This window comes from Megalobrama amblycephala, linkage group LG7 (assembly GCF_018812025.1).
Source record: "Megalobrama amblycephala isolate DHTTF-2021 linkage group LG7, ASM1881202v1, whole genome shotgun sequence".
Classification (NCBI taxonomy): domain Eukaryota; kingdom Metazoa; phylum Chordata; class Actinopteri; order Cypriniformes; family Xenocyprididae; genus Megalobrama; species Megalobrama amblycephala.
The window spans coordinates 16,113,675-16,132,343 of NC_063050.1; the positions used below are offsets into that span (position 1 = coordinate 16,113,675).

Genomic DNA, 18,669 nt, shown 5'->3' on the forward strand with positions numbered 1-18,669 from the left:
GACTGACAGTATCGCGTCTGTGTAAGATAAGAAAAACACGTAGATATTAGTATATTCATAAAGATATAGTGTCACGCAATTTAACTAGGCTAATATTAAATATAAATTGGTGTTTAAAATTACCATGTATATATGTGTCACACTATTCTACTCCAAACATTTATTTTTGAAAGTATTTTTATTTGTGCATAGAATCAGTAATTCGGGGTAAAATGAGTCTGAGTTGAATAAATAATAAACACATTAGTTCTTCCATAGTTCAACAGGAAGCGAGGGAGAGGTCAGCTGACTATCTAGGAAACAGAAACTGAAGCAGACATGGCTAGCAGTGGGCGTGTCTAAGATAATATGAGCAAACACACTCTGCATAGACACACACACATGGACAAAGACTGAATCATCATTACTCTTTTCTGTGCCATTACTTATTTTATTTTTATGTCCAGGCTTATTGGGCATTCTCTGTAAAAATACAGCAATGGTAATTTTACCTCAACACCAGAGGTCTTGAGTTTCACAAATGTATCTAACAGTTAAAAACATAGAAAAATATTGTCATTTTGACACATCTTGACACACCAGCCACCAGTTGAATCCTCTTATTTCCTCATTGGTAAACTCTGCAGAATTAGAACATCTGTTATTCATTCAATTCTACAGATTTGATAAAAGTTTTTAAGCTGACTTTAACTCGAGTGAATTAGTTGAGTTAACTTCAAAAATTGTGAACTCAACTTTTGAAGTTAACTCAACTAATAGTTTGTCTTATTTTTTTCAAGTTGGCTCAACTTGTTTTTTTTAGTTGTCTTGACTAGAAGTATTAAAGGTCCCGTTCTTCGTGATCCCTTGTTTCAAACTTTAGTTAGTGTGTAATGTTGTTGTTAGAGTATAAATAAAATCTGTACAATTTTAAAGCTCAAAGTTAAATGCCAAGCGAGATATTTTATTTAACAGAAGTCGCCTACATCGAACGGCCAGTTTGGACTACATCCCTCTACTTCCTTCTTTAATGACGTCACTAAAACAGTTTTTTGACTAACCTCCGCCCACAGGAATACACAAGAGTTGCGTTTGTAGAATTTGTTTGTCGCCATGTCGTCAAAACGCTGTTATTTTCATCCCGCAGTCCAATCACCGGGTCTGATTCCGGCTCAAATTGATGGGGTAAAATTAAAGACATGTTTACAATAACCAGAGGTGGACATTCCAGGGGTCAGAAAGTAAAAGTCCTGCCATATTTTTATCTCATCCACTGAAGCATTAATGAGATAATTAAGTGATAAATTGAGTGATGATTGAGCATTATTGAAGACACCTGATGATAACAAGCAGAATCACCAAAGGAGAAAATCACAATTTTTAAGTTACCATCATCGAGGTCAGGGTTTGTTTTAGTTGAGCTCTTGACCCTTGCCTTTTTAGTGTTAGATTTTGTTTGGGCAGTTTTAACTGCATTAAAACCAACCAGACAAGCAAAGTTAAGAGATGATCAGGTGTTGTTGGTTATGTTTTCTCAAAATCATTATTTGATGTGAGTCACTGAACTCATTTAGAGCCCAATCTCTGAGTTACATTTACATTATTGATTACAGCAGCACTGTGATTCTGCAGAAAATCAGCTTATACAATACAGAATTTTTTTTTTTTAAAAGTTGTCCTTATCACAAAAAAAAAAAAAAAAAAAAAATCTTTTAGGCACACACAGACATCAAGTATCAGCCTGTGAATCTCAACAACGGTGACAAGCAACATATTCTGATCAACAGATCAACTCTGAACATTAGAAAACAAGCTACTAAAAAGTCACAGAAAAACAGCAAAATTTTAATAGTGAGAATAAATGAAATTACTAAGACAATTTAGCTCATAATTTATTCATACAGCAATGCATGATGGGAGCCATGGATGAATTTTGATTGGTGGCTCCCAGAATGCACTGCAACATGCTTTATGATGGCCACCACTGTTGAGATTCACAGGATGATTCTTGATGTCTGTGTGTTTAAATGAGCGCTGCTTTTTTTTAAAATCAGAACTCTAAAAAAAAATTGTATTATAAAAGCTGATCTTGTGCTGTAGAATCACAGTGCTGCTGTAATCAATAATGTAAATCTAACTCAGAGATTGGGCTCTAGATGAGTTCAGTGATTTAGATCAAATAATGTTTATGTAAAAACATAACCAACACCACCTGACCATCTTTTAACTTTGCTTGTCTGTTTGGTTTTAATGCAGTTAAAATTGCCCAAACAAAATCTAATATTAAACAGTCAAGGATCAAGAGCTCAACTAAAACAAACCCTGACCTCGATGATGGTAACTTAAAAATTGTGATTTTCTCCTTTGGTGATTCTGCTTGTTATCATCAGGTGTCTTCAATAATGCTCAATCATCACTCAATTAATCACTTATTTATCTCATTAATGCTTCAGTGGGTGGAATAAAAATATGGCAGGACTTTTACTTTCTGACCCCTGGAATGTCCACCTCTGACAATAACACTGAGCGCGTGCATCTCCACGTTATGGTAAGAGGCGTAACCTTTCCGGGCAAGGAGCGCTAAACTGCTGTCGAATCACAACACAGGAACCGCTGGCACAATCAGAACTCGTTATGTATTTCTGAAGGAGGGACTTCATAGAACAAGGAAGTCATCAGCCCGTTTTTATGACAGTGGAAACAGTGGTATACAGATAAGTAAATTATGTGAAAAATACTGTGTTTTTTTACACGCGAAACATGAACACATGTTATATTGCACACTATAAACACAATCAAAGCTTCAAAAAACCACGAAAAACGGGACCTTTAAGTTCAAAAGATTACCTCATTAGATGAACAAAAGTATTTAAGTTGATCCTAACTGGGGTGGATTAGTTGAGTTAAAGGTGCTCTAAGTGATGTCACGCGTTTTTAGGCCAAAACATTTTTTGTCACATACAGCAAACATCTCCTCACCATCCCCTAGCTGCCTGTCCCCTGAACACACTGTAAAAAAACGCAGTCTCTGTAGTCGCCACAAGCTCCGAAAACGGCAATAAAAACAAACTGGTGCAGCCTGGACCACGAAACATAATAAACATGCTCCAGCCAATAACCAACAAGAATGATTTTAAATGCGCGTTCATGACTGTTTCAGGAAGCACGGAGGGGAGGGGGGAGGAGGGGGAGGAGGAGGAGGAGGGAGGGTCTAACTAGCCTCTGTTTTGTTTGACAACACTTCGAACGTCAACAGGAAGTTACTCCACCCAGGATCACTTAGAGCACCTTTAACTTAAAAAGTTAAATGCGATGAGTTGCCTTATTTTTTAAGTTAGCTCAACTATTTTATTTACAGTGTACATTATTCAAATTACATAATTTGGACACAGTCACCTCTAATAACAGATTACTCTAAATTGTTATGTTGACATGCAATTTCTGTAAAGCTGCTTTGAATCGATATTGTGAAAAACGCTATACAAATAAATGTGAATTGAAATTAACTTAATGGACGACTGTGTGAGAGAGAAAAACTATGAAATATTTAAAAATTTAAAATAATAGTAAAACATACAAGGAGCCAGTAATGAAAGAACTACTCTATAGACCTTATGTAGCCCCGCCCCTTTTCAGCGTTGCGCTCGTTGTCTTTTGACTTCCGGTTTGTATTTCCACAGCGATATTACATTTATGAATGAACTGCTCGTTTTAAAATCTTCCCGACCTACTGACATTTGTTAAGACATCTGCTTTAAACATAACAATGCTCATGATAACTTTCATTAACTCTACAACAAGTAAATCCACTTAACCAACTAATTATTCTTTGACAACGATGCCATAGAAATGTACAGAGCTACCGCAAAACGGAAGTTCAAAGACAATTTTATAAAGATGGCGGCGGGCTTGTTTCTCTGGTAAATAAGGTCTATAGTAACACACACTAGTTGTCCCACAGGTTGTTTGTGTTTGTCTGTTGCTATAGTGATGAACAGAAGCTCATCAGTGTGGAAAGAGAAACTGATGCAGGAACACACTAGAGCAGGTGGGACAGTTCATGAGTTGTGTGTCTTACCAAAGACTATAGAATAACACAAGACGTGTCACTCGTATTGTTTTGAATGGGAGAATGTGTAACGCGCAATATGGCGGAATAAGTCCCGCCTTCTAAATAAGAGCAAATCGCCGACTGGTAAAGTCTTTGCGTCACTTCAGCGGCCGTTAGAATCACCGGTTTCTATAGAAACAGTCAGACGCGCGCCTCCGAAGAGACGCGCATTTAGGTCTACGCATGCGCATTAGCTTGATCCAGTCTGAAAAATACATTTTTTTTGTCATGATTCGAGCGTTTAGAAACTAAATTTATGAGCCGGTTGTTGTTAGATTTCATTGTTGATTTCAAATATGAAATTTAATCGTAAGGTTGGTGAACAGTTTTGGACAATTTGATGTTTCCCCATTCAAAGAGATTGCATGATGCCCAGGATGCCCGAGAGGCGTTTCAAAGATGGCCGCCGAGTGAAATGACTTGTCTTAAAGGGACTTTGGTCTTACTCATATTCAGAGTTCATAAATATTCAATATATATATGGGCTATTATTCACATTAAAATGTATTATGATTTCTTAAGATTTATATTTAATCATACATGTATATTGATGGCAAAGAAAAAGACAAGTTTACAATTGTTGAATAAAAAAACTAAAGTCAATGGTTTTTGGAGTTTTAATACATTCTCTTTTTGTATATGTCAAAGAGTAAGCACAATAAATATGAAACGAAATTACTATAAATCAAGGCGTAACCACTGAACACACTGATTGGAGTGTGTCACGCAATATTCAGATTAATATCAATATTAAGATTGATTCTTACAGTTTTACATTTGGTCCTTCTAAATCTTGAATATTTACATCATTGCAATAAACTATTAAAAAGAATGCAGTGATAAACATGCAACGCTCAACAAACAAACAGCAGTGGATGAAAACTATTTCATTTTATACAATAAAAAGACGATAGCAGCAATAATGAGCAACAGTAAAATCAAGACACAAATCAGCACACAGTAGCATTTCTCACTCAGACAGGTTTTGCTTTGCACTGGCTGAGGTGTGCATGTGACTGTGATGTTCGGTCTTGTTTGCGAATGGCCTCCGTTAATTATGTCTATGGCCAAATACTCAGGAGGATTGGGTCGTTGTGGAAGGATGGGTTCTCTGAGGAAATCCTCACGGCTCAAATCTTTAATGTCCTTCATGAGTTTGATGCTAATGCAGTAAGTGTGATTCTGGTCAAACTTCACAAGATCTGAGTGCTGTGTCACATAAACGCTGTCAAATCTGTTCCACATAGAGTTAAATAAAACAATGATGCGATCAGTGTTGCTGTTGTCTATATATCCTGTGTAATACTGAGTGACATACAGTGGCAGAGAGTCAGTGATGTGCAGGTTGCCCACTTCATAGTATGGGAGGTCAGTGTAAGGAAGAAGTCTTTCCCTATTATAGAATCGGTGGAAGCCAAAAGCTCCATTTTCAGGGTCGCACTGAGCAATCATACGATCATTGGAGTCGATCTGAACACATTCATGAGCAAACCACCACAGCAAGATCAGACCGTGTCTGGGAGGCGGCTGACCAAACCTGGACTCTTTCAGATCAGACAAATCATACAGGGTCCTCATCCTGTTCCTGACAATTCTGTTGAAAAAAATAAAATAAAATAGTGCACTTGTAATGCAATACATGTTATAATATTATGTTTTTTTAATATTTAATACACAATTGCCAAAAAACTGCGAAAGGTAAAACCAAGAAGGAGCATAAATCATTTTGCCATCAATCAGGACTTCATCTTAATCAGTTCAATTCAACATTAAGTTCTGTAAATCCCCTGGCACCTCATTCATAAAACATATCTATGCACAGATTTGAATTTAGAGTGTGCATTCGCTAGAATCCATGCGTCAATCTTGTAAAAGTGTTAAGCGACACATCAGGGTCTGAGCAGATGTACACGCTTTTTCTTGTGGCACGGTAGTGTCGGAGTACTGCAGGTAGGCTATCTAAGCAAATCTAAGCAATTCTTGCTGCTCGCCATTCTCAAGTAAAGGATTTGAATGTTGACCTTTGCTCTTTTATATGTTAATGACATTAGGGGGTGTTTACAAGGCGAAGATCTGAAACCATTCAGCTGCGCACAATTTCAAGATCATTTTGGATTTTTAAATTTCACTTTTGGAAAAGAGGCGTATACATGTTTTTTTTGCCTACGTTCATTCTCTGAATCTATTAATTTATTAAATATTTGGGCTGATGGTGATGGTGTTTTCAACTACCAATAAGAGTTTAGTACTCACACCTCTGTTTAACAAATGTGAAGCTATTCGGTTGTTAAGTCTGACGTCACATGGCAGCGCTTCCGGGAGAAATACCACAAGAAAACAACAAACGGTGCTAATATACACACATGATGTGGTGTAATACTGCCAAAAAATTATAATCATAACGTTTATCTCCATACCATATCCAGAGGCGTAATGGTTTTTATACTGTACAAACTGTATATTACAACCCTAACCCTAACCATCTCTGAAAACAGAATTTAAAAAAAATGCAGTTTAGTATGTTTTCAAACAATTTGGTTTATGAGGACACAGGAAGTTTACCTTTACCTTGTAATATCCATGTAATTATACACATTTTTGTCCTCATAAACCACATGCCAGATCAAGAGGAACTGGCTAAAACACATTTACAGATACTGTTAACTTACAATGAGCTGAGAAAAACTGATCCTCCAAAATTACAAAATGAATGCAGTGAGATGAAGGGTTAATCTGTAGTGCACTGATTCACCATATCTGTAAAAGTATAAACACAGTTCAAAATCAATAACTCACACACACACACACACACACACACACAAATATATATATATATATATATATATATATATATATATATATATATATATATATATATATATATACTGTATATAAAATATTAAAAATAAATATAAAAAAATGTGCCTTACCTTGTAGCCTTATTAGATCTTTGGCACTGACTGCCTCATTTATATGACATGACAACACTGCATAAACTACTCTATAGTAAGTAACAAACATTAGTTGTCCCACAGGTTGTATGTGTGTTGCTGTTTTGATGAACAGAAACTCATCATGCAGAAAGCAAAACTTATGCAAAAACACATTAGGGACTGTTCATGATGGGATTTACATTAAAGCTAGTTTAGATTCAACTATAATGTCTCACTCATATTCAGATTTCATATTAAAGTTTCACCTTCTGTCTGAAATATTTATCTACATCATTGTAATAAATCATTAAAAGAATCAAGTGATAAATATCCAAAGCTCAACAACACCATATCTTAAATTTATAGAACAAGCATATATTTATAATTATATAAACATCATAGATTATAATAATTTAGCATCCAAATAAGCCATTTGTCCAATTGGAGACAAGTTGCAATACACAGCTTCATAATTAAAAACAAACTGTGAAAATAATCACTCCTTATACCTCATTCACAATCCCCTGCATTACTTCTTTAATATAGTGAGTGAATGAAAATGGGTGAGTGAATTCAGACACTGAGTGCATTGGAAGGGCTGTCGCTTTTGCATAGTTTTGCTTCTTTTTTTTTTCTTGCTTGTCGTTTAATATCATTTGAAACTTAGCAAATTGGCAGCTCCTGTAGTAATTAAAATATTTATCTTGAATCAGTCATGGAAACTTGCATGTATAAACCTTATTAAACTATTTAATAATAAATTATAAAGCAATTTATACTTGTAGAATATGATATTACGCTGTAGCCACATTGGACCAGCGGTTTGGAAAATGGATGGATGATTCAGCTGAAGGCTCCATTTGAAGGGTTGCCAAAAGCTCCATTTGCAGGGCTGCAGCAAGCAATTATATGAACATTGGAGTCAATTTGAACACATTCATGATCAAACCACCACAGCAAGATCAGACCGTGTCTGGGAGGAGGCTGACCAAACCTGGACTCTCTCAGATCAGACAAATTATACAGGGTTCTCATCATTCTTTCTGCTAAAAAAAGAAGTAAAGATCATGACTGGTTTTACTCTAACAATGGTGCACTTGTAGGCTAATGCAAAGAAGGATATTTTTAATATCAAACACACAATTACAGAAAAACTGAAAAATGCAAAACCAAGAAGGAACATATAGTGAGAACTAAAACCAGCCGAACTTTAAATAAATCAGCTCATTTCCTCATGAACTCTGCATAATTATTCAATATGGCTACTTTGATGGGAGTTTTCAGCTACCAACAAGAGTGTAGTACTCTCAGCTCACGACTAACAAATATAAAGCCATTCAGCAGACTTTCTCTCAAAATCAGCAGAATAAAGTTTGTGTCCTAAACTATGATCCAAACACATCTGCAGTAATTAATCACTTACACAGAAATATAAAAGAACCTTTAAGAATATTGTTGTGAGTTGAGTGAAATGAACGGTTAATCAGTGAGTTTGAACAGAATTTTAAGTAAAAACAAAGAAGTCCTGATCAGCTGTGCTATTAGATCTAAGTTGATTCTAATTCATCACTGACGTTTTTTAAATAAATAAATGAAAAAATAAGGTCTCTCAACAGGGAATGCTCTCACCGTGTCTCTGATAATTCTGCATTTCAAAAAGATTGTTGTATCCAGCAGTTCCTGAATGTAGCAGCTTCAGTGTCTCGTGTGAGGTCAAAGACGCTATATAGACGCTCCTAATCTGGATTTGTAATGCAAGCAATAATAATCAGCTATATGAACACATAAAATGAATCATCCTACCCTGCAGAAGTGATGGGAGTGTTCATACTCTGATAATGGCTTTTGAGGGTGGAGCAAAGATAGAAAATGAAACTGAAACTGATGCTTCATGTCACATAATTGTATGAGCAGAAGAACAGGCAAATGTGAGTTAAGTGGAATTGATGGGAGAAGTGAGGCTTCAGCCATATGGAGGTAGAATCGTTCCAATATTCCAGATAAATAGATTATGATCCACAAATAAATTTAAAGAGATTCACAAAAAATAATCATAGGCACAAATAAAAAGAATGAGATCCACAAATATGTCAGGAATTTCACAAAAATGAATTAAATTTACAAATAAATAAAATGAGATTTGCTAATAAAAAACGATCACAAATATGTTTTTATGTCACAAGCACAATTCTGTCTAGCCTGTTTATTTTTGAACCACCACCTGCACATTTGTGAATCTGTTTCTGCGCGTTTATGGATCTCTTCCTGTACATTTGTGAATAACCTCATGCATTTTTGGATTCTGAAACAGTTCTAGCATCAAGACTGCAGGCAAAACCACAAATAGGTTGACTCCACCCACCAAGTTCTCAAGCCAATCAGATAATCAGATTAATTGTACTTGATTGATGTCCTCATAATGTTGAGAGAAAACGTTCTTGTAAGATCTTTATGATGTTATTTTTACTTGTCTGATGTTCTCATAATGTTGTGTGAAAACGTTCTCATAAAGTTCTTGTAATAAAGTTCGGGTAATAAAGGCCTTCTGAAGTGAAGCGTTGCATTTGTGTAAAAAAAAAAAATCCATATTTAACCAGTTATGAAGTAGAATATCTGACTTAGACCAGACCACCTTCCGTATTCAAATTACAGAAAAAATGGAACTGGGGTTGTGTCAATTGCCTATGTTGAATAGGGAATGCATAGGGCATACAGCGTAAGCTTTTTGAAGAATACTGAAGGTGGTCTGGTGGAATATGCTATTGATGGCACTTGTGGCAAAGTAATAGACAAGTTTGCTTTGTTAAATTAAAAAAAAAATTAATCACACAAACACAAGTCAATGGTTTTTGGAATTTTAATACTACACAAAGTCATTTTTCTCTCAACATTCTCTGTGTGTATTTATGTCAAAGAATAAGTACAACAAATATGAAACAAAATTATTATAAATTAGGACATAACCAATGAAGACATTGATTGGAGCGCGTCACGCAATATTCAGATTAATATCAATGTTAATATTGATTCTTACAGTTGTACATTTGGTCCTTCTAAATCTTGAATATTTATTGACATCATTGCAACAATTTATTTTATTCTACATAATAATAAACATGTAAATGTATTTAAAATCTTTCATTCAAATAAGCAACTGATCCAAAGGAAACAAAATTCAACATGTAGCTTCAAACCATAGAATAACAAACAGCAGTGGATGAAAACTATTTCAGTTTAAACCATAAAACGACACTAACAGCAACAATGAGAAACAGTAAAATCAAGACACAAATCAGCACACAGCAGCATTTCTTACTCACACATCTAGTTTCACTCTGCACTGGCTCAGGTGTGTCTGATGGTCTAGCTTGGGCATTGGGCATTACATTGTTAGTCATGTCTATGGAACAATGTTCAGAAGGATTGGGTCGTTTTGGAAGGATGGGTTCTCTGAGGAAATCCTCACGGCTCAAATTTTTTATGTCCTTCATGAGTTTGATGCTAATGCAGTAAGTGTGATTCTGGTCAAACTTCACAAGATCTGAGTGCTGTGTTACATAAATGCTGTCAAATCTGTTCCACACTGAGTTAAATAAAACAATGATGCGATCAGTGTTGCTGTTGTCTATATGTCCTGTGTAATACTGAGTGACGTACAGTGGCAGTGAGTAAGTGATGTTCAGGTTGCCCACCTCATAGTATGGTAGATTAGAGTAAGGAAGAAGTCTCTCCCTATTATAGAATCGGTGGAAGCCAAAAGCTCCATTTGCAGGGTTGCAGCGGGCAATCATACGATCATAGTCAATCTGAACACATTCATGAGCAAACCACCACAGCAAGATCAGACCATGTCTGGGAGGTGGCCAACCATACCTGGTCTTTCTCAGATCAGATAATTCATCCAGAATTCTTGTCATGTTCCTGACAGTTCTGCTGAAAAATAAAAATAAAAATAAATAAAAGGTGCACTTGCAATGCAATAAATGTTATAATATTATGTTTCCTTTCGAATGGGAGCTCACACTGCATCTGACTAGACACTAGGGGGAATGCCTTACCATGACCGGTGCCTATAGCAAATATACAATCAAGACAATCATATTGTCCGGCAACAGCCTTTGACGTAATCACTGGTGCGACTGTGAGTATAAAGGGGCGTAACAGGTAGCCCGAGATGCGGTGTCTTGTTCCCCTTCTCAGGGAACCATGGTTACAATTGTAACCCCAGACATTCCCTTTTGAATGGGAACTCACACTGCGTCTGACAAGATACCCACTCCGTCATGCTGAGGAGAAGCATGCAATATTGGCAGTGCTAAGCACTGAACAAGCTGAATGCCTGAGGAATACATCATCCTCTTCTTTGTCTTCAGAAGCCATTTGTTTGAAGCGTGTACAGTAAGCGACTTTCATTCTTTTGTTATGGAGTCTGGCGGTGCTAAAGCATTTAGGAAGTCTGTTGATCCATGTCCTCATTATTTGACACATAATTATACACACAACCTTTGTGTTATGTGTTTGGGGCGAAGAGCATGCACGCTCAGTCCTCGAAGGGGTTGTTTGCGAATCTCCATTCTTGTTTGTCCCTCAGCTAGATTAGATCTGCCTTGGAGACGCGAAAAAATGAGAGTCGCTATTGGTAGACTAGACGAGCAATTCCTGTCTGGACATAACGGAGATAAAAAAATCCTGGAAGAAGCCATATTCAGCCCGTATACATCAATTTAAGCATGCTAATAATACAAATATCGAGGGGATGCTTGAGTGCATATATATGTTGATGTCTCCTATTGAAGAGATGCTCGCAAGCTATCTCTCAAAGAGGGAAACTTTGTCACTGAAGGCAAGGCTCCTTGCCATCCAAGCCCCTTAGAACAACATTTTGTTTGAATGGCAAGACATACGTGGCAGCGGGTCAGACTGAGGCCGCTTTGCACACCATGCCGGTGTTGAAAGCACACCAAGCTGATCTACTGAGGGACCTGGACCAAGGTCATGGTCTTTCCCCTGATGCAGTGGCTGAGCTACGCCACACCACGGATCTAGATCTCAGGGTCTCTAAACAAACCATTGCCACGATTGGCACGTCGATGGCGGCGATGGTGGCCACGGAGAGACGTCTGTGGGTAAACTTTGCTTAAAGTGCTGAGGCAACAGAGCTTTTCCTGTGGCTGGTCCCACTTTATGGAAAATCCTTGCAAACCACATATGAGTTACTTCTGCCTTATCTGCATTCAAATCTAGTCTTAAAACATATCTCTTTTCATTGGCTTTTAATACATTGTAATGTCTTGTTTTGTTCTTCTATGCTTCCTTTAATAAACTACACTGAGCTAAAACTGGAACTGAACCTTGCTAGCATTCAGGAGAAAGAGAAGGGCTTTCTCCTCGATGTGCCAATTTCGCCTTCTGAACTGTTCGGCACATCCGTTGAGGCGTTGGTTGTTAAGTTTAAGGTGGCGACGGCGTGTACTGCAGCCTTTAAAAAAAAGTTCATACCGCGCCGACCTGGGTCCGCACCCAAACCGCCAGGGGGGCCTGGGCTATCTTAGGGCCTGTTTACACCTGGTCACTTCACGCATTTTCTCTGATTGGATAGCTATCAGTTCGCATTTGAGACAGATTTAAATCTGATTGCTTAAACCACTTCAGGAGGTGGTCTGGGATGCATTCCAATCAAAACCGATAAAGTTTAAATGCATCTGGTTGTTGAAACCACATATGTAGATTTTACTCCTCCCAAAAATGCTAAAATTTAAACGTTTGTGAGCGTGTTATAGGCTAAATAACATGCTATAGCCAGATATGACAGCGTTACTGCATCACGCATCACCGCAGATGAGCAGCTGAGTATCTCATCAGCAAGCCAAACCACAAACTGCTGCAAATGAAACTGAAAGTAAGTTGCGGATGTCACAACACAATCATCTTCATTAAAAGTGCTGACTAAATGATCTTATCAGTGCTGTTTCCATACTGTCTCCTATTGCGGCCTTTGATTTTGAAATAAGCTGATGATCAATAAAAAGCAGCTCATATTTGTTGCTTTCGGTGACGTGAACTCCATGAAATCTGCATATAGCGCGGGAATTGAAATTCGGATTTATATCCGTTTTGCGGATACACATTTATGTGGCCAAGTGTAAATGGAATCTTAGGCTCATGACCAAAGACTGGGCCAGAAGGCTAGTGTTGTCCCTCGCGCACCTCCTCCTCTGAGGAGCAGGTCAAGGAAGAAGAAACATGATCTCAGGGAAGTGATTCAATCAAGATGCTCTCAACCAATTATGATATAGCTATAGTTATTATGCCTTCTGATGGTTCGCTCTGGCCTTTGATGAGAGTGTATGATTTGTGTCAGAACTGTGAGTCACACCTGCCTCTTTCTGGTGATACTTTCTCTTTTTTTATTATGTGTAGGCTCTTGCGGGGCCTCCTTAATATTATTATTTTTAGCTTAGAATTGGAGATAGGAGCTTTAGAGCATTTCACTTTGGGGCTTATTGATGGTAGGCATTGGTCTCCGTCCATGTGTGTGTATTTTAGATTGAAGGACCCTATCAGGCCATCTTGAGATGCCCACAGGGGGAGCTGGTAGGTATTCCCTTCGCTTTAGAGGGTCATCATGTAGAATATTCCGCTTCCCTAGAACCTTTTTTGGCTTCAAGTCCTGGGTGTCCCCTTTGGGCCATGCAGGGTTTCTCCCCTCACTCAGAGGGTCAGTTTGCTGAGTCTTTGCTGTCCAGGACTTCCATCTCTAGATTCTGGTTTGGAAATGCCTGTTACTGTTGCAACACTCTCTCACTGGAAGCTAAGAAACAGATAGGTTGTTGACTGAGCATGCCACTGCGATAGGGTTATTATAAATGACTGTATTCCCTTAAAGGTATCTATTTGTAGGACAAATGATCCCAAGCCTTGAGCTCTACTGCTGGGACATTCTTCTCATAAATGCGGGAGTTTCATGTCTAGGGTTTGTAGCTTGGGGTTATGGCTGCAGGGAATAAAAGTCACAAGCAGCTGCTGGTGTGACCTCAGGGGATTCTGACCCTGACTTCAGCTTGATCAGTGCTTAGCACTGCCGATAGGGCATGCTTCCCCTTAGCATGGCGGAGTGGGTATTTGTTCCCCCTAGCATCTTGTCAGATGCAGTGCGAGTTCCCATTCGTAAGGTAGCGTCTGGTGTTACAAATGTAACCATGGTTCCCTGAGAAGGGGAACAAGACACTGCCTCTCACTGCCATGCTTCGGGCTACCTGTTATGTCTTCTTCAGACGAAGAAGTGGATGACATATCCTCAGGCACCCCTTTTTACTCACGGTCGCACCAGTGATTACGTCATCCTGTCGCTGGCAAATATGATTGTTGCGTTTGTATTTGCTTCAGACACCAGTCACGGTAAGGCTTTCCCCCTAGTGTCTTGTCAGATGCAGTGTCTCGTTCCCCTTCTCAGATGTTTTTTTAATATATAATGTACAATTACAGGAAATGCAAAATGTAAAACCGAGAAGGAACATAAATCAGTTCGTCATCATTCAGGATTTCATGTAAATTAGTTAATTTCATCATTAGTTAAGTCTGCAGAACTGGAATGCCCGTTCTTCATAAAGTTCTGTAAACCCCTGCTGTTTACATGTTCATTTATTAAATATCTGGGCTTATGGTGATGGTGTTTTCAGCCACCAATAAGAGTTTAGTACTCACAGCTCTATATATTTAATAAATTTGAATCTATTCAGCAGAATTTATTTAAAAAGCTGCACATCAAAGTCTGTTTTGACTAAAACCAAACAGCAGCCCCAAGAGGAACTGGCTAAAACTCATTTACAGATACTGATTACTTACAAAACACTGAGAAAAACTGATCCTCCAAAATTATTGCAGTGAGATGAAGGGTTAATCTGTAGTGCACTGATCTGTAAAAGCATAAGCAATGAGCAAAGTCAAGCAAATGCAAAACCAATAAAAAGTGTGCAGATATGTACTGTATGTAAAGTATATATAAACACATAAAAAAAAATGAAACACATTACCTTATAGTGAAATACCTTACTTAGATCTTTGGCACTGACTGCCTCATTTATATGACATGAAAACACTGCATATTTGCTGATGTCACTGAACTAGTGACAGGAACTACTCTATAGCAAGTAACAAACATTAGTTATCCCACAGGTTGTACGTGTGTTTCTGTTTTGATGATCAGAACCTCATCAGGTAGAAAGCGAAATTTATGCAGAAACACATTAGGAACTGTTCATGAGGGGATTTACTTTAAAGCTACTTTAGATTCAACTATGTCTTACTCATATTCAGATATCATATATTCATTTTATTATATGTTATTCATAACTTTTATCAACAACATGAGATTTGATTTATATTTATGATATATTAAACATAGCCTTAGCACTTTTTTTAAAAATGATAGAGTGTTTAACCTTCTGTCTCCCTCGAGCTGAAAGATTTATAATTGTAATAAATCATTAAAAGAATCAAGTGATAAACATGGAAAACTCAACATCATATCTTACATTTATAGAATGATGAGCATATATTTGTAATTATATTTAAACTTACTTATCATAGATTATATTCATTTAGCATCCAAATAAGTCATTTGTCCAAATAGAAACAAGCTGCAATACACAGCTTCATAATTAAAAACAAACAAAACAAACAGCATGAAAACTATATTTTAATTATTAAAAGCAAAGATTACAGCAAAAAAGTAGCAATAATGTACAAATCACCACAGTGCGGAATTTCACACAGACAGCTGCAGTTTATGGATGTGACCTTTGACTCTGATAGTGTTCACTCTGACTGAGCTAAATGGAAACTGTAACTGCAATGCTGTTCTGTAGTAATATGATAAGAATCGTTCAAAGTTTAGAATCAAGCTGGTCAACTTCTCGATTTGACAGGATTCTAAAGAGTTAAACCAGGAGAAAAAAAATCCCGGTTTAACTCTTTAATGTCCCTCACTAATGCAGTAGGTGCAATTCTGGTCAAAGTTTACCTGACCTGAGTGCTGTATCACCTAAATCCTGTCAAATCATGGAGTGGACCAGCTTGATTTAAATAAAACAACCATGCAAAATCAGCAAAATAAAGTTTTTTGGGTGCTAGACTATGAGCAAAACACATCTGCAGTCATTAATCACTTACACAGAAATATAAAAGACTGAACCTCTAAGAATATTGTTGTGAGTTGAGTGAAATGAACGGTTAATCAGTGAGTTAGAATTTTAAGTAAAAACAAAGAACTCCTGATCAGCTGTGCTATTAGATCTAAGTTGATTCTAATTCATCATTGATGTTTTTTAAATAAATTAATTAATATATAAGGTTTCTCAACAGGGAATGCTCTCACCGTGTCTCTGATAATTCTGCAAGTTCCTGAATTAGCAGCTTCAGTGTCTCGTGTGAGGTCAAAGACGCTATATAGACGCTCCTGTTTTGTAACTGAAAAGCAATAATAATCAGCTACATGAACACATAAAATGAATCTACCTTATAACCTGCAGAAGTGACGGGAGTGTTCATACTCTGATAATGGCTGTTTAGGGTGGAGCAAAGATCTGCAAACAGAAACTGATGCTGCTCCATGCCACATATTTGCATGAGCAGAAGAACAGGCTAATGTGAGTTAAATGGAATTAGTTTGGTATACAATTTGCATTTTAATATTTTCTGTTTGTTGCTTTCCTTTTAACACTAAAGTCATATTGTTTGATAAATCAGAAATAGTCAGTAAAGAATGGAAATCTTCATAGGCATACTTATTTTCAAGGGCATCTGATATTACTGCAAGAGATACACGAACAAAAACAAAAAAAGTTAGAAGTATGAGTTTCCAAAGTCATTTCATTTCAAACCAAGACAGATAAATCACATAGTATTTCATAGAAATGAAAGGAAATCAGCAAATGAATCAAAATTTGTGATTATAAAAGAAAAAATATCATGATGACATCATAGTAACGGGAGAAGTGAGGCTTCAGCCATATGCAGGTAGAATCGTTCCAATATTCCAGATAAATAGATTATGATCCACAAATACAGTTAAAGAGATTCACACACACACACAAAAAATAATAATATGCACAAATAAATAGAATGAGATCCACAAATATGTCAGGAATTGAAAAAATTAAATTAAATTCACAAATAAATAAAATGAGATTTGCTAATAAATCAAAAATACAGAAAAACTTTAATATTGTGAAATATTATTACAATTTAAAATGCTTTTCTATTTTAATATACTTTAAAATATTATTTATTTCTGTGATCAAAGCTGAATTTTCAGCATCATTACTCCAGTCTTCAGTGTCACATGATCCTTCAGAAATCATTCTAATACGCTGATTTATTATCAGTGTCGGAAACAGTTGTGCTGCTTAATATTTATTGGAACCTGTGATACTTTTTTCAGGATTTATTGATGAATAAAAGGTTAAAAAAAAAAAAAAAAACTAACAATATAATTCTAACAATATAAGCCTTTACTCTCACTTTTTATCAGAAAAAAAAACTGAAAAAACAATTTTACTTTCAAAAAAGAAAGAAAAAAATGACTGACCCCAAACTTTTGAACAGTAGTGAATATTGTTTCTATTTTGTAACAATGTTTCTATTTTGGAAAGATTATTATTGTTACAAAATATTTGTAACCGCAGAAAGATTTTAATACACACCATTTTGTCTATGTACCACCATGTCTGTAACCTGTGCAGTCAGACCCGCTCCAAGCAGGACTCGAACCCGGGTCGCTGGCATGGTAGCACAGGCCTAATTTGCGGGTGGGACGATGGAATATGTCCCCACCACTTTTTGCCAGGGTCGATATTGTCCCCACCACTTTTTGAAACATCCCGCGGCACGGACGTATCTATTACAAAAGAAAATCCCAAAAGTAGCGTAATCACGGCAACAGTGTAAAAAGAGCCCAATTTCAGACTTGGCAACAATGAGCCGAGCATCGTTACATGGCCTAGCAGCTGTCTGACAGCTGACAGTGGACGTTTGTTTGTGCATTTTAAAAAGGGAAAGGGATGCAGAAACACTTCATGACTTTCTGTTGGGTTTTGTGCTTCAATGCTTCAATGTCGGCGCCGTCGGGACTCCAGACTAGGTAAAATATGTATGGTTAAACTGTGTAATGTCAGTTATATCGTTAGCAGCTATTAGTTAACCTTGTTTGTTTCTTATGTTAAATGTAACGTTAACTGTGAAAATATATTTTCACATTTATACATTTACTCTGTATATAAGTCTAAATTTAAAGCAGAGGACTTAAGGATTTTATTCAACTCCACTCCATCTCAGAGACAAATATTGTATTTATGAAAAACTGATGTTTTGGACATCATGGATATTGCAGTTTGATTTAGATATTACATATTGGTGAAAAAATATGAACACTATATAATAGAAACAATAAACATATGTTTAGTCTCAGACTAAAATGCATGTTTGAGTTATTTTTAACTAAAAGAAACTTGCACTGACATATCTTAGAATATACCTGCTGAGCATGACTATTTGTAACAGGCAAGGTAATTGTAAAGCTAAGGTGCCCAAGACAAAATCTGAATGGACCGTAGAACTGTTTTGCATGTTGAAATATTTTATTTATGT

At 36.8% G+C, this 18,669-nt stretch overlaps 1 protein-coding gene across 3 annotated transcripts; it reads right to left on the reverse strand.

The window, feature by feature from the left end:
- Positions 1–4,574: 4,574 nt before the first annotated feature.
- Positions 4,575–8,839, reverse strand: LOC125271846. Of its 3 annotated transcripts, XR_007185727.1 has the most exons (4): positions 8,653–8,839; positions 7,021–8,069; positions 6,760–6,847; positions 4,575–5,684 (listed from the first exon to the last, which is right to left on the reverse strand). XR_007185727.1 is itself a non-coding variant. In XM_048196118.1 (2 exons), exon 2 carries the CDS (start codon positions 5,666–5,668, stop codon positions 4,973–4,975), a length of 696 nt encoding a protein of 231 aa, XP_048052075.1. In that variant the 5' UTR covers positions 5,669–5,684; positions 6,760–6,925; the 3' UTR covers positions 4,583–4,972. The 3 variants fall into 3 exon arrangements, 1 of the variants encoding a protein (XP_048052075.1); XR_007185726.1 differs by having other exon boundaries at positions 4,581–5,684; positions 7,021–8,839; XM_048196118.1 differs by lacking the exons at positions 7,021–8,069; positions 8,653–8,839 and having other exon boundaries at positions 4,583–5,684; positions 6,760–6,925.
- Between the last annotated feature and the right edge of the window lie 9,830 nt (positions 8,840–18,669).

Bases quoted from the DNA above. Each gene is read 5' to 3' on its own strand.
- LOC125271846 (XM_048196118.1), bottom strand. From the start codon at position 5,668: ATGAGGACCCTGTATGATTTGTCTGATCTGAAAGAGTCCAGGTTTGGT.